Source organism: Protopterus annectens, chromosome 1.part0 (assembly GCF_019279795.1).
Source record: "Protopterus annectens isolate FY-2018-M chromosome 1.part0, PAN1.0, whole genome shotgun sequence".
In the NCBI taxonomy this organism is placed as follows: Eukaryota; Metazoa; Chordata; order Ceratodontiformes; family Protopteridae; genus Protopterus; species Protopterus annectens.
In genome coordinates, this window is record NC_056725.1 from 697,726,514 (window position 1) to 697,743,526 (window position 17,013).

At 44.1% G+C, this 17,013-nt stretch overlaps 1 protein-coding gene across 3 annotated transcripts in view; it reads left to right on the forward strand.

The window, feature by feature from the left end:
- SIPA1L3 (signal induced proliferation associated 1 like 3) overlaps positions 1–17,013 on the forward strand; it is a 3,185,962-nt gene that overhangs the window by 583,982 nt on the left and 2,584,967 nt on the right. For all 3 annotated transcript variants that reach the window (XM_044062280.1, XM_044062270.1, XM_044062288.1), the window contains exon 4: positions 11,388–11,576. In XM_044062280.1, the coding sequence (XP_043918215.1) occupies positions 11,388–11,576 (189 nt within the window). The remainder of the gene's footprint in view (positions 1–11,387; positions 11,577–17,013) is intronic.

The following is a 17,013-nucleotide window of genomic DNA, read 5'->3' on the forward strand; positions in this document are numbered from 1 at the left end:
CTAAGTACCCCATTGGGGAAACCTTTTGTTGCTCTAAACTGATGTCAGTAAAAATCAGTAGTTGTATTTCTTGTGGAAAGCAAATACCTCATAAAGATTTTCATTCGTACTGTATTCCTTGCCTAGGCCCTGACCACGATGTACCTTGCTGCAATGGACTATTACTCTTCAGTACATTTTAATTTCTAAATATTTTGGTACTCGGTTCAATTATCTAGATATGTCTTCAGTAAGCCAACCGACTACCGACATTCTGAAAAAATGCAAAGATAAAGACAGAGACAGGCCGTCTAGGTCCAAAGTTACCGACGACGCTTCTCCTAAGCTAGTCGCCAGTTCGCCGGTACTCAGTGAGGCGCTTTCGCAGCCCCTGATACCCGCTACTTCAGATTCGCAGGCCTCTACTTAGACCCATTCAGAGTCCAGTATACCATGAGATGCTTCAGCTGTGGAACCTGCGGATGTTTCTACCTTGGATGGGTCCGGAGCCGCTGTGCAGGCACCGGCTTCTGAGGGTGTATTACGGCCTACTGACTTGCATATTAAACCGACGCCATCTTATTTATCTAGGCCTAAAACTCGAACCATGCATAGGAAACTGATGCCCAGACCGCATGGTCAGGCCAATATGCCTAAAAAAACAAATGATAAGAATGGCTGAAGACCTTATTGCTTTAATCAGGGGAAGCCAGCCTTCCCCCTCTAAGAGACCTATGACTGAATTTGCTTGTGATACTTCTGACCAGGATTCTGAAATTTCTGTCTCCTCTGATGGTCAGGATTTACCCTTATCTACCTATGAGGATTCTGATGCAAAAGACTCAATTCCCTGTGATTCTCCCCCAGAGGATTTTTTTTTTTGGTGAAACCTTGCATACTCTTAGGGAGCATTTTCACTGGGAAAGCCAGGATTACTCTGATTCTAAAAAGAGGCTTAGAGATTTCTTACTCCTGCCCCAACACAGGCCTTTAGCTATCCCTCCTGTGCTGGACATTGGTGACCATGCCTTTTCAGAATCTAGCTTGGCCCCTGACTCTTTACTTCCTGCTCCCAGAAAACCTGATAGATATTACAGGGTTCCTGATTCTCACAAGTTCGTTTTTAAAAATCCACCTGCGGATCCTAAAACCATTTCACAGGGACCCAAGGGCATTAAGGCTACTACTGCCAGAAATCCTATCCCCTCTGATAGAGATTCCAGGGCCCTGGATAGATGGGGTAAGAAGGTATACACCCCTGCAACCTTGGCCATCAGGGCCTTAAATTGCCAGTTTCATATGTTAAAGTATCAGCAGCATATTACTGGATTGCTTAAACAGAAAATTATGTTAATTCCTGATTGTGCTGAAAATAAGGATTTACAGGATTTAATGCATTCTGCTGAACAGGTTGGAAAACATACTTTGCAATGTGATTTTGATTCACTAGAGGCATCTTGCAGGGCTGCTGTCACCGGGTCTGTACTTAGAAGGCATACTTGGCTTAAGGAGCAATCTTTGCCAGATCTTGTTAAAACTAAATTGCTGGATGCTCCTGTAAATCAGGACCACCTGTTTGGCGACAAAGCAGAAGAAGTTCTTAAAAAGATGGAGGAAAAAGCTAGATCTATGCAAACTGTTAAATATTTCTTACAAGTGCAGCCTCCTAGATTTAGTAGTCATTGGCCCTCAAAAAATTGGTCCTTTCCTGCCTCTTCCAGGCCTTTTCAGTTCAAACCCAGAACCAGCAGAACACTCAGGCTTCAGTCCCAGGGTACGCACAGAACTAAGCAGTGGGGGGCTCCCACTTCCAAATAGTAGTAAGACTCCCCCCTATGGTAAGCTGTCTCAATGACTTAACTTTAAAACTTCCAAGCACTTCTTAACTGACTGCTCCTTTAGGGGGAAAGATTGCTCTGCAAGCAAAAAACTGGGAACTCATTACCCAGGACAAATGGGTTTTAAACATAGTTTCCCAAGGATACAGATTTCACTTCCACACATTACCAACCCCAAATGGTTGTCCAGATCTACCCCCAAATCAGTGGGCAGGGGCTCAAAAGCAAGTACTCTGTCTCTTAAGATTAAAGGCTATTCAGACTGTACCAGAAGAGGAAAAGGAACAAGGTTTTTACTCAAGACTTTTCCTGGTATACAGAAAAGACAACTCATGGCATCCTATCTTGGAACTATCTATCCTGAATACCTTTTTGGTGATTCCAAAATTCAAGATGCTAACTCTTCACTAGTTGCTTCCCATGATAGGCAAAGATGCCTGGTTGGCAACACTGGATTTAAAGGAAGCCTACCTGCACATCCCAATCAGGGAATCTTGCAGAAAATGCCTACTCTTAAAAGCAGGCTGCATGCACTATCAGTTCTCTGCACTGCCCTTTGGCTTATCTACTGGGTATTCACAAAGTGCCTAGCTCCAGTCATTGCATTTTGCAGGCAAAGAAATACTCAAGTATACCCATACCTGGACGATTGTCAAATTCAGGCAGAAAGCCAGGACAAACTTCGGAATCATCTGGCATTTGTAAAAAAGGTGTTAACTTGTCTGGGGTTTACCATAAACGAAAAAAAATCACATCTGGTACCCTGTCAACAAATTATATTCCTGGGAGCAAGCTTGAACACATCTTCCCAGATGGCTTTCCTCATGCCAGAGAAACAAAATCGTTTAACAGTTTACTTCAAACTAGTGGTCACAAAAACCCTATCTGCAACACAAATGCTGCAAGCCTTGGGGTTCATGGCCTTGTGCATTCTACTAATTCCACATGCAAGACTGCATATGAGGAAACTACAATGGTATATAAAATGTCTATGGTGTCAACATTCTCAGGATTTAGAAGCAATGATTCCTATCATACCTTGCCTACGGTTAGAATTCCTTTGGTGGGCAGAGGTCTGCCACCAAAACAAGGGACTACTATTCATTCTACCCCCTGCAGCCCAAACCCTAACAACAGACGCATCAGACTATGCATGGGGAGCTCACCTGGCAGGGAAGTGCATTCAGGGCAAATGGAACCCGAGTCAAATGCACCTGCATATCAATCAAAAAAAAATGTTAGCTGTACAGAATGCTCTGACACCCTTCAGGAATCACATCCTTCTAGGACATTTAATAGTAAAGACGGACAACACCACTGTTATGTGGTACATAAACAAGCAGGGGGGTACCCATTCTTACCCCCACTGCAGACTAGCCATGGCTGTGTGGAACACAGCCTTGAGCTACCAAGTGCACCTACAGGCTCAATTCCTGCCAGAAAAGCTAAATACACTGGCAGACGAACTAAGCAGAAATCTCATGGACCCACACGAGTGGAAACTGGAACCAAAGATTTTCAACATGGTGATCAACAAATGGGGGACCCCAGATATAGATCTGTTTGCCTCCCCCCAGAACTACCAATTGGACAAATTCTGAACAAGGACTTCCCACAATCAAGCTTGGAAAGTGGATGATCTGTCCTTCAGCTGGAAAAATCTATCAGTTTATGCCTTTCCTCCTCTGCCTCCTGTCCAAAGTACTACTAAAGATCAAACAGGACAAACCAAGGATGATACTAATTGCACCAGACTGGCCACGCCAACACTGGTACCCCCTCTTATGCAGTGTGTCACAGCTGGCCCCATGGCACCTACCTCAGACCCCTACCCTGCTGTCTCAACCCGAGAGCCAGATTCTGCACCCCCAGCTTTAAACCTTGAACCTGGCAGCCTGGGTAATTACCTAATCTCTCTCTTACCATCCCTCAGTAAACAAGTGTTGGATGTCATTTTGGAGGCAAGGAGACCTAGTACTAGAAAATCTTGTGCTGAAAAATGGAAAATATTCTGTACCTGGAACCAGACTCAAGGGATGGTCACAGCAGTGCCCAATTTACCGCAGATTCTTTAATACTTAACTGAGGTGCTTCACAAGGGCCTTTCCTTTTCCTCCATCAAAATTCACGCCTCAGCCATTTCAGCTCATTACAACACAGATCCACCCCTTTTTTTCTCACCCACTGCTCAAGCAGTTCCTCAGAGGGGCCAAAAACTGAAGACCACCCAGGCGAGCCCCAACTCCAGCCTGGAACCTTAATTTTGTATTGGAAAAACTCACTCTTCCTCCTTTTGAGCCAGCTACAACTGCAGAGTTAAAATTCCTTTCTTGGAAAACAGCTTTCCTTTTAGCCATCACTTCAGCAAGAAGGATATCTGAATTGCAGGCTGTTATGGCAGTGGAGCTTTTCATCATCTTTCATGCAGACAGGGTGTCCCTCAGGACTAATCCCTCTTTCATGCCCAAGGTGGTATCCAGTGTGGCTCTTAATCAGTCCATTCATTTGCCAACCTTCTTTTCTAATCCACAGAACAAAGGGGAACGGATACTGCACTCCTTAGATGTGCACAGACAACTTAGATTTTACTTGGACAGGACTAAACCTCAAAAGAAATCTGAACAACTGCTGGTGGCTTTTGCTGCAGGGGCAGATGGGAAGGCTATTTCAAAGCAAACCATTTCTAAATGGATAGGCCATTGCATTCATTTCTGCTATAAGCACCATGGAAAACCTATCCCACAGGGGATTAGACCCTATTCAACCAGGGTTGCATCTACCTCTACAGCCTTTCTCTGAGGTGTCCCTACCAGAGACATCCTAGAAGATTCTAGCTGGAGTTCTGTACATACTTTCACCAAGCATTGCCATTTTCCAATTTTCTCTAAATCCAGAGCTGGCTTTGCCACTGCAGTCTTGCAGGGCCTTATAGCTGGTCCTAATGCCATGTAAATTTCTCCTCCCATCCTTAGGTTTGGGAATCTACCCAAGTGTGATGACTGCAACAGTGAAACACGAAGAACATAGTACAGTTGTGTACACTTACCATAAATGTAGATGTTTGAGTGTATTCACTGTTGCAGTCTTGGTTACCCTCCCTTCAGCCCCCTGATTTCTTTTGGCTATACCTCTATTCTCCTTTAATATATTTAAAAGCTTTTTGGTGTATTTGCTTTTTTGTTGGAGGTATAACCTTGTGTGTGTTTATATATATATAATATAGTTACTTTCCATTAAGGGGGGCAACCTGGCATCTGGGTCAAGAAAAAATGATGTAACGACTCGGGACCAAAGACTTTGATAATCAGGCCGACTGAGAGTTACTGCAAGCGGATAACCCAAATGTGATGAGTGCAACAATGAATACACTTGAGCATCTACATTTATGGTAAGTGAGCCCAGAGGGAAAACCTTTTCCATTTGCTAGAATACAGTTTTCTGGTGGAAGCTTTATGAGACGACATTAAGATATGTTTAACTTTTAGGGTGAAGTTCTGAAGCCTAACTAGATTGGGAAGTGGAGCAGCCAAACTGTCAATTTTAGGGTGTGGAGAGAAGGATGAAGCACACCTGATGTATGTGTCAGCAGGTCAGGAACTGGGTCCAGAGTCCAAGGCTTCTCCTGAAGATGAGGCCAAAGGAAGGGGAACCAGACTTGAAGAGGCCAGTAAGGAGCAATGAAAATCATCCTGCTTCCCAAGGACTGTGCTTTCTTAATGACTCTGTGTATGAGAGGAAACAGAGGCAAGGCATACGAAATCCCAAGGGCCAATTGTGAGCAAGTGCGTCTGTCGGCGTCTCCCCCGGAGGGGGGATTAGGGTAAAGTAGTTGCTGCACTTGGCATTCATGGGAGTGGCAAAAAGATTGCAGCAAGGCAGACCCCATGTTTGGAAAATACTTTCCGCTATGTTCTGAATGAGAGACCATTCGTGAGGCATCAAAATTGCCCTGCTCAGCTTGTCTGCAATCACGTTGGACTTCCCCGGAATGTGCGTTGCTATAAGAAAGTGCTGGGAAGAAACTGCCCATTGCCAAATTCTTACGGCCTCACAACAAAGAGGGTAAGACCTGGTTCCCCCCTGCTTGTTTATATACCAGACCACAGACATATTGATAGACTGTATTGCAATTGTCCGTAGAGGGAGAGAGTCGTGAATTTCTTGCAACGTAAGAAGCACTGTTCTCATCTCTAGGACATTTATATGCAAGTGAGCCTCATGTTCTTGCCGTATACCTTGGACTGTTCTCCCCAGATAATGCCGCCCTCACCCTGTCTGGGAATCATCCGTGGTCACCGTATCTATGGGTTGTTGTGGAACAAAGGGTCTCCCTATAGTCACATGGCTGGAGTGTATCCACCATCTTAAGTTGTTTTTGCATGATTCAGTTATCCTGATCGGGCGAGATATAGGAAGCTCTTGAAGTGACCATTGGGAGAACAACAGCCAGTGAAGGATCCTCATGTTCATTCTGGTAAGAGGAACCAGTGTTATTGTGGAAGCCATTTCCCTAATAATCTTAGAACTGTCTTTGCATTCACCTTGAATTTGGGAAGAAAATAAAGTATCTGCTGTCTGAGTGTTGCAACTTTGCCTGATGGAAGACGTGCTACCATAGAAGCAGTGAATATATCTGCGCCTGTAAATGTAATATGTTGACAGGGCAACAAGGCAGATTTTTGAAAGTTGACTAATATCCAACTGAGCGCAAACGTCCAAAGTCAGATCCCTGGCTTGTTGGAGTAGATGCTTGGTGGTGGCAGATAGGAGCCAGTCGTCTAGATAGGGAAACACTCTGAATTCTAGATGCCTCAGGTGAGCTGTGACTACCGCCATGCATTTGGTGAACACACTGGGGGCTGTAGTGAGACCAAAGGGCAGAGCTCTGAACTGATAATGACTGGCTCCCAGCCTGAAACGTAAGTACCGGCTCGATGCTTTGTCCATTTTTATGTGGTAGTAAGCATCTTGAAGGTCTATCGAGCACATCCAGTCATCTTTCCCTAAAAAGGGAAGTATAGACTGCAGTGTCACCATTCGGAACTTTGACTTCTTGACAGTCATTGAATTTGCTTAGGTCTAATATGAGTCTCCAGTCTCCTGTTCTTTTTGGCACCAAAAAGAATCTTGAGTAAGTTCCGAATCCTATTTGGTGTGCAGGAACTTCTTGGATGACTCTTTTGTGCAGCAACATTTGAATCTCTATAGTTGCTTGCTCCCTTAGATTGGGTGGAACATCTGGGATTGTTCTGTTCTGTGGAACAGGATTGGAGAAAGGGAGTGGAATATCCTCTAGATATTATTCTTTGTACCCATTTGTCTCTTGTGATAATTTGCCAGGCTTCTGGGTACATAGATAAACGTCCTCTAGAGTAGAGCAGTCAGGCCTCCTTTCAGGAGCGCTGATAAGGGCGTCCGCGAAAGGAATCACGGTCACCGTGGTTCTGTGGGCTCCCTCTGCCTCTCGGGCAGCGTCTACCGTTGTTACCTCCCCCTCTGCCCCTGGGGAAGGAATCACCCCATGCATCATGGAAAACTCTCTGGGATCTTTTGATCCACATTTTCCCACTCTTCTGATCTTTAGGATAAGGTCTTGAAGGTACGGAAAAACGTACTCCAACGGCAGAGAGAGAGTTTTTCCTTCCTGCTTGCATCGGTTGAGAGTGTCTTTTACTTTGGGTCCAAAGAGGGAGGAACCATCAAAAGGGGCATTAGTGAAAGTAGACTTAAAGGGCTCCACAAAATTGCACAAGCGTATCTCCTAAGGGAAATTCTGGAACCCGCTGCCCTGCTCACTCTATCAGCTGCGTTAGGATATCAGCAAAAGCATAAAACTCCAGGTATTCACCGCAACATTTTAATGGTCAAGTAGAACACACAAAGCTTTTGAGAAGATCTCTTTCTCAATGCATGAAATCAACAGCATAAGTTACTTCATTTTTAAAAAACATTTCAACCAATCCGCTCACATAATTAGTTAGATAAACTGAATTAAAATGCCCTGTCTCTTAAACATATAATGAATGTAATATGCCTTTATGAATACAAATATATATAAATATAACAGTAAAAATACTATAAAAAATAAACAGTTAAAAGCTCAAATAATTTCATGTCTTTTGTTTCAAAACAGGTTTGATACTGAGAGAAGAATTTAAACCTGGAAGATGGTCTGCTCAAAAAAAAAATTAATCCATTTATATTCACTTAACTCATTTTTATTCACAAGGTCACCACCCTTAGAGTTCTGATTAATTACTTGTAAAATTCTAAATTTGAATTTATGTGTAGAATCATTACTGTGTACATGTTTAGCCTGAGCATTAGTTACAATATTTCTCTGTATATCTGATAAATGTGAGCTAATTCTGTCTGATTTGAGCTTTTATCTGTTTATTTTTATAGTATTTTTATTGTTAAATGTATATATATTTGTATTCATATAGGCATATTATATTCATTATATGTTTAAGAGACAGGGCACTTTAATTCAGTTTATCTAATTGATTATGTGAGCGGATTGGTTGAAATGTTTTTTAAAAATGAAGTAACTTATGCTGTTGATTTCATGCATTGAGAAAGAGTTCTACTCAAAAGCTTTGTGTGTTCTACTTGACCGTTAAAACGTTGCGGTGAATACCTGGAGTTTTATGCTTTTGTTTTACATTTTACTTGGGATTCTTTGGCCTTAAGGTGCTTTTGTACTTTTACTGTCGTAGGATATCAGCCTCATGGAAGAGTTGACGATGGAATTTAAGGTGGATAGCTGGGAGGAGACCTTCTCATTCACCCCTGCAGCCAATGTGCCTTGTAGAGTATCTCCTACTTCTTTCAGGAGATCTCTCTGTAGCCTTATCAAATGAGTGAGGTAGTTCAGCGATCAAAGAGTAAAGGTCGCTGACAAAAATACACGCTTCCTGTATCTGTCCATTGTTCTAGAGTCTTTATTCGGAGGGTGAACAGATGAGGATGTCTCTGAAAGTTTCTTCTTGGTGGCTGCTGCCACCACCATAGCATCTTTGAGTACCCACTTAGTGAAGAAATCCTTTCCTGAAGGAGCTGATAAGAATTTGTTTGGCCTCCGAGGGACTGGTTCCATTGTGTCAGGTGGCTCCCACGCCTTTCAACTGACAAGGTTCATTAGCTCATCGAAAGGCAGAGACACCCAGGAGGCTGAAGGTTGAGATCCAAAAGTCTTCAGGTACACTGACTCCTCATCAGAAGGGGTGGTGGCCTGCCAGCTGCCTCTCTGCTTCAGGATCTCTGGAATATCTGCAAATGAGATATCATCAGAGGACGACTGTGGGGACCCTTCCGACTCCTCGAGGTCAGTGTCTGAAGTGACGAACTTATCTGGAGAGTCTACGTGCTTCCTCTTGCAAGTTGTTTTCCAAGGTGGCTCCTCAGAAGGATATTCTGGGGAGGCCTCGGAGGAGAGGGGTTCGCCCAGTGGGGTATCCAGAGACTCTGCATTTCTGCTGTCCTGTGGAATGGGTGGTGCCGAGACAGTAGCCGGTGCCTTAGGGGGACAAGTGCTGGTATCCTTATGTGGAGCTGTATGGGAAGATAGCACACTCTTCATCAGCTCAAAGGCAAATCCCACTGGCTTCGAATACTCCCTCAGCTCCGAGGAGACAGAGAGAGCCACCAGAACCAGCAAAATCAGGCCCGAGGCAAATGTAGGAGCTGAGCTAACCTGGGCCGACGCTCCAAGGGACAGGCTCGGGGCCGACTGGGGAACCCCAGCTCTCAGGCTCTCTGGACGGCGCCGTGAGTGTCGGAGCAGAAGTTGGCTCTGTGAACATTGAAGGGGGTCTTGGAATTGACAGATCCACAGTAAGTGGTACCAAGCACTCCAGCTGCGAAGGGCCAGCTGGGCTCGGAGGAGGAACAACGGAGGGTACAATTGGTATCATAGACTCCGGGACCAAATGGGTTGGAGTCGAAAATAATTTAGTTAGCGCCGGCAACTTCAAGACTCTGTGCACCATCCGCTCCATGTCATTGTCAGATAAGCTCGTGGTCGACCTGGAGGATAGGGATGGAGAATGAGACCTGTGCAAAATGGGATATCTCAGTGTTGGGGAAACCGGTGAAATATCCATGGACCGGCTCCGAGAAGAGGTATCTTGCGGCTCCGAAGACTTTGGAGTTGAAGAACCAGGCTTGTCAATTAATATAAACTCCAACGGCTCTGAGGCCTGTGGAACCGAGGAGGTAGTGGCCTTAGAAATGTTTGGTAACTTGACTGGCGGCTCCGACTGAGCCGATGTAGCAGGTGATTGTTTCTTGTAAGGTTTGTCCCTTTTAGAAGAAGAAGAAGAGGAAGAAGAACTGTGGGATAGCTTCCTCAAAAGTTGGCTTTAAGAGCCCTTTAAGGATCAATTTGTTTCTCCTTTCTTGTAAAACCCTGGCACTGAAGGAATGACTGAAAGTACAATCCTCTTGCAAATGAATAGCTCTAAGGCAATAAACACATATGACATGACCGTCTGTGATAGACATTTTTTGTGAACACTTCTGGCATTTTTTGAAGAGCGAAGGCTTATGTTCCCTCTCTTTTGGGTCTTTGGACATGGTTATAAGACCACAATTTAACAACAAGAGATTTAACTTACTAAACTACTAATCTATAGCTAACTACAGGAAACACTGAGGAGACAGACAACAAAGGGAGAAAATAGGGCCTCTAACTAAAATGGCCATATTTCCCAAAAAAACAACACACCCAATTACAAGCCCTCTAACTAAAATGGGCAAAGAGCTCTCTAATGTAAACAAGCTACTATTTATCTACGACAAGACGCAACAACAACAAGCACTACAAGGGATACAGTAAGGCCTACGAAATGACGGCCAAAGGCAGCACCAAAGGAAATAAAAGCTATAACAATTTAGATATTGCTAGTTCGAAAGCTAACTATGTAACTACAGTGCAAGAAAAACGCATCTATTATTATATAGAAAAGGATTAAAGGTTCTAAAAGGTAATATGAAGAACATTTTTCACAACTTAGCCATGGCCAAGAAGAGTGCATCCAACCTCGTAAAGCGGCAAACGAGTTCTGGAGAGTTGCACCACTGCATTATGAGATACCTACTTGCCATGAGCCAAGTTTGAGTCTTTCACTTGTGTATTCAGCCGAGTCGGAGCCGAGAATTGGCTTTGAACCATCATTGTAAGAATGAAGGCGAGATAGGACAACATAACATTTGCCTTTTTGTTGCTGGCAAGTCAATGCATTATACAGACGGATTGTAAATGAGTTGACTGGTTTACATTTTACTCTCCGGGTCACCTGCTATGACAGCCTCTTGCAGCTTTCTTAACGCTGTTAAAGTAGATAATGCCTTTAATCTCTTTTGCATTCTGCTAATTTGCATTTTTTGTCCAGTGCATTTCTTTTTCTAAGTAGCTCACTGTGCATGAGATATGTATTCCTTAAATTAGAATGTCTTGAGACATTGTAACTGTGAATCTGAGTGCTGGCATTAGTGAACACTTCCAGTTTGAAATAGTCTGTACTGTAAAGTTTCTGTACTGAAATGTTAAATATGTTTGTTTTCCAGCTCAGAACACTTAGAGGATCCATTTTAGAAGACGCAATTCCATCTACAGCAAAGCATGGAACAGTGAGGGGGTTGCCTGTAAAAGAAATACTCGAGTATATTATTCCTGAGTTAAACAGCTCATGTCTCAGGTTGTCTGTCAGCACCTCTAAAGTAGCAGACCAGTTGTTAAAGCTTGATGAACAAGGGGTAAGTTTTTAAGTAGTTCTTGCCTCTTCACTGGGTAGACCTAAAAATGTACGAGTAGCTCTTTATATACAAATTGCCAGACCTGCTATAGATTAAACTGAAATTACTGCTATTCTTTTGTATTTGCAGTTCTGCTTAATTTTTTGTATAATAAACCTTATTAAATTGTCAGTGTTGTAACAATACGAGAGGAGACGTGTAGGAAAGGAGAAATTGGAACGTGAGAACATAGGCGCTACAATCGAGCATTTAAGATTATTATAGATGATATTCTACATCACTGTTGCACTATTCCTAGGGATGTCCTGCCCAGGGCAGCCCAACATTTGGCCAGTATGCCAAAGGCTTTTAATCTTGTATTCACCGTATGTCACACACCCATGCTGCCTGCACAGGACATAGGGCATAAAAGTGACATACATTCACAGTTATCCAGAGCTTCTTTGCTGCCAGTCTGAACACAACTGTAGCTCGTTGTCTGAAAGCCTTATTGCTGTGCTGAATACCCAGCAGTCAGATAAGTGCCCCGCTGTTTTTTTTTTCCTTTTTCTTTTCTTTTCTTTTCTTTCGTCTTGTATTATTTTGCTTACCGAGAGTTCATGTCATCTGTGAAGGGAAAATGTCAGTGTGGGAGGCAGATTCCTCATAAGGATCATCATGAACAGTGTCTCTTTTTTTGTGTGCTCCCCACGACCATAACACTTGTAGTGTATGTAAAGTCTTTATGCCTAAGACACTGACCGTACCTCTTATAGTATCTTTAAGGTGTTTGTACCTAAGACACTCAGAAGCCGGTTGTCCTCCATGGCCGTTTATCTTGAAAACCAATGACTTAAACAGTTAGCCCTGGGTAACATGGCGGAATCCATTAACCCCAAGATACTCCCATTAGATAAGAAGAAGGCCAAGAAGTCTTTGCCATATTCTTTAGCTCTCCAGCCTCCACCGGATGCCCCCGCTAGAGACGGTTAATAGTTCTGCAGGCTGTTCGGCATCTACTTTAGATTCCTCTTCTGGGACACTGTTGGAGGCTGGGCACATCTTTTTTGCACATTCTCTGAGGTTTTGCAGGCTTCTGCTCTGAATGTTGAGGGGGAACTACAGTTCGTTATCTTATACGATCCTGGAAGGATTCCACAGATATTGGTCAGGGAGGAGGTTCCAGGCACTCTTATTGAATCTCCCAAAGGGGCCAAAACCTCTGGTATTTGTTAGAGATGATGTCCCTTCCTAGAAAAGATAAAAGACAAAGCATGTTTCAGTCTGTCTTAAGGACCCTCAGAGGAAATGTCAGGAGTTTACTCAGGGCTTGTTTTCTGCCTTAATGACTGTGAAGCCTCCTCAAGGGGTTTTGGTGCCTGCTTCTCGGACCTGTACCTCTTCTAAATTGTCTAGGTAACCAGATTCCTCAGATTCAGAGTCTGATGAAGGGTTCTTGTCCTGTTGTCAGATGCCTTCACCTTTGGCTTGTGGTTCCTTCCTTTTTAATTTCTCCAAACCTTTTGGTTCTGATGAGGAGGAGTTGATTGGCCCTGAGTCTTCTTTTGAGGAATTGTCCTTTGGGGACACAGTTGCTAGGATAATGGGATACTTTACATAGGATTTTTCTCAAGTGTCTGATATGCAGAGAAGATATTATGAGTTGCTTCAGGTAGATACTTTTATCTGCAGTTCCTCTAGTGTAGTCTGTCTTGTTAGGCATTTAATTGCTGCTTCCACATCTCCTGATTCTGAGCCTCTTGCTGCTAATAAACCTGATAGGTTCTGTAATTTCCCTGAGGATATTTTTAGTTTTTATTTTAATGTCCTTCTGCCAATCCTGCTGTGGTGTCAGTCTCTTCTGACAAACCTAAGCTTTTGCCCTCCTCCAAACCTTTGGCTTCTGCTAAGGGTATTGGGGCAATGGAGAGGATTGATAAGGTTTACACTGCTTCTGCTTTAGTCTTTAGGGCTATTTATTACCAGACCCACATGACCAGGTATGCTCTGGCCTTGATAGCTCAGTCTTGTCAGGTTATTTCTGACCTCTCTGATTCTGAAAGCAAATCTTCTGCCGTTATCTATTTTAGGTTCTACTTCTCAAGTGGATTGCTGCTCCTCTATCATGTGTAGCTGTGATGCTGTTGATGTCGCTTCCAGAGCTGCGGCTTTTTGATCTGTCATGAGGCATTTTTCTTGGCTTCTTCACTTTTTGCCTGAGGATATTAAGGCCAAGCTGTTGGATGGTCCTTTGGATAATAAATATCTTTTTTTGGGACTGATGTTGCTGACCTTTTTAAGTCTCTTCAAGAGAAAAGCAAAGCCTTTCAGTACCCTTTGCACATATTTTTGTCTGCATTATCCCCAAGTCTCATGGGAATTATCCTTCTATATCTACTTTTTTTTGCAGGCAACCCACTAGGCCTTCAAGGGCAGGAAAAGTGGGAGGCTGGCCTCCTCTGCTAAGCCTTCTCAGACTTCTGTGGTCCAGACACTTTCTTTATCTGATAAGCCTGCTTCTCTTTGACAGCCCCCCCCCCATTCTCATAAACCAGGTTACTTTGTCCCTTTGGCTTTCCCTTCCAAATTGGCTTCTCATCACTTTGGGCTGTTGGGTTCTTTCTGTCATCCATCAGGGTTACTTCATGGTATGGAAGTCTCTCCCTCCTTTTTCAGGAATTCCTCAACCTCTTCCAGAGCAGCTTCTTCATTTCCTGGAGGTTCTAGGGTCTCTGGATTTGCTCCTCCCCATCTATATTAAAGACAAGCAGGTGGGGTAGTTCATTTAAGATGCCTTATTTTATAGAAACACACCAGGATGGATGGCAGCATCAGTAGATATAAGCAAACTGATTGACAGACAGAGCTTACACACATGCATGCTTTCATCTCAACAGCTTACTACAAAATGGCAGTCAGGCTTGCTTGTTCAAATCTCGTGGGTCAGTACATATTCTGATGTCATCTGAGCTTCTTATGGGCTACCACCATGGAAGATACCCACTCAGTTTGTTCTGTGACTGGACAGATCACACCTTGTTGCACCATTTAGTCTAGTTCAGCATTGAATCTAGTTCGCATTTGCTATTAGAACTTTTCTGATATCTGGGTCTAACTTCATGGAGTACACAACTGGAAGCTTTCCCTAGTGTATCTACGAAAAGATCAGCGTAGGTAGAAAAAATAGACTGGGAGAAATAAGAGCAGTGGTCTTTTAAGCTAACATGGTGGACATCCTTGTTAAATGAAAGCAGTCCCATTTTCAAAGTGTCTCTGAGGCCTAATAATGACTGGACGTGTCTTTTGACCACATAAAATAAGTTGTAGCTTCTTCCAGCAGAGTAACATGAAAGCATTACTGAGCCTTCCATTTGAATCTCTTTGCCACCATAAGCAGCAAGCTTTGCACACTTTGCCAAATCAAGCCTTTCATCAGCACATACTATAGCAAATGTTTCTGCAGATGTGTAACATTACTCTTTGAGCTCTATGGGTTTGCCATTTATCCGAACAGTACAAAATACTTCATTCTTGGCCCATAATCAACTGCATGGATTGTTTCATGAAGAACTGACACACCATTAACATAAAAAGAATGAGAGCTTGCGATTATGGCTTTCTAATTGATCAACTCATTTCTTAAAATGTTCCCTTTTAGCAAAAGAATGTGTGGCCTTTGATTTACAAAATCTTTTGAAATGACTCCATTTGTTACATTTGTGGCACTGTTAGCAAAAAGCTAAGCATTTCACTCTTTTAGATTCGTGATTTCCACCGCAGTTACGACATTTGGTAATGAAACTAGGTTGGGGCCCATGCTTTGAGTTTGCTGACTCACTCTTACGTTTCACTGAGGGTGTGTGAACTGTAGAACTTACTAGAAAACTCTGGGATTTACCTGTGAGTGTTGCAGGGGCTACAGTAACTGCCATGTGCGTATGCTTGTTTTCATTTAACCACGTGCTGCATACTATCAACATGAGGCTTAGAAGTTACTGGGAACATGCTATCTAAAGTAGTTGACTTAATTTGATCTTCAACCTGTGGGTTATGGATCTGTATTAAATCCGACATGGCCACATATCCAACATCTGAACAACGCTCCAAGCTCCTCCCCTTACCCATAATGCCCCCTGTCTCCTTCCTCCCTTCAGATCTCATTTGCCGCTGGAAAAGCAAGCATCGTGGTCTGAGTTCTTGGCTAGTCGTTGGGTTTTGTGAGTGCAATTTTGTGATTTTTCTTTCTCTCTCTAACTTTTCTCTTAGCTTTACTCTCTGTCCTCCCCGCAAAGTCATTGGAATTTAAAAAAACAAAATTTCTCTCTCTTTCCGTCTATCCCTTTTCTCTTTGCTTCGAGTGTGTGTGTGTGTTCTGGGCCTGTTTAGGGACATGGCTGAAACCCCTAAACTAGGTTTCAGAAAGTGCACAAGAGTGTGGCCATAAGCTCTCCCCGGCCGATGGTCACACACTGTGCGTGGTGTGTTTGGAGGCAGCCCATCTACAAACCTCCTGTCGTATCTGTGCTGGGTTTAACTCCAGGGCACTGAAGGACAGGAGGGATAAAACTTTTTCTCAAGGGCCTACTTCCCTCTTCAGGGACTGTAGTTCCTACGCACCCCACTTCAGGTGTAGCAGCAGCAGTTTGTACCTCTTGCCCAGTCTCTGGGACTCATACTCCTGCCAAGAGGTCTGGGTAAGGGGAGAAGTCCAAGAAAGACAGGCAGAGGAAGCAGTCTCCCAACCGCTTGGCTCCTGCCGGCCCACCGCCGAAGGGTAGGCCAGAGGCCAGACCTGGTTCTCCCTGGCTCCAGAGGAATCCTGGATCTGATCGTCCGTACGGGCTTCCCCCCCACCGGCACTCCAGACCGGTATCTGCAGCTTCATCCTCCCTCTCCACCCAGAGCCTCAGTGAAGCGGAGATGGTTAAGATGATGCAGAGGTTTATCAGCACCCAGATTCAAATGGGGGTCTTGCCAGCCCTCTTTCCCTTTGGAGAGGGGAGCTTGCAGCCTTTCTCTACTCCAATCACGCCTTCTCTGATCTGGCCTTCAATTCCGGAGCCCTTGGATCCAAGTACCCTCTGGGTCAAGGGGTCAGCACTGAGGTACCTCGACATCAGCCATTGCCTTGAGCGTGTCTGATCCGACCAGGTTAGATCTGAGCTATTGGAGCCGTAGCCTCAGGGTCAGATCCAAGTGGGTGCTCTCGGCTCCGAGTGTATAGGAGTGCACTATTCCCCTCGGTATCTCAGCTCCTGGAGTCTCGGCCCTGACTCCCCTGTCAAGTCAGAGGGGAACAGCTCCGGCTGGCACTTCTCTGGATGTCCGTTCTCCTTCAGCCTTTGATGTGGTGGAGAGGGTTCTCTCTGTGTCAAGACCCTTGACCATCTCATCCTCGGACTCCGACCAACCTCCCTCTGTTTTGGGTACAGTCCCGACCATCTTACCATCTCAGGGA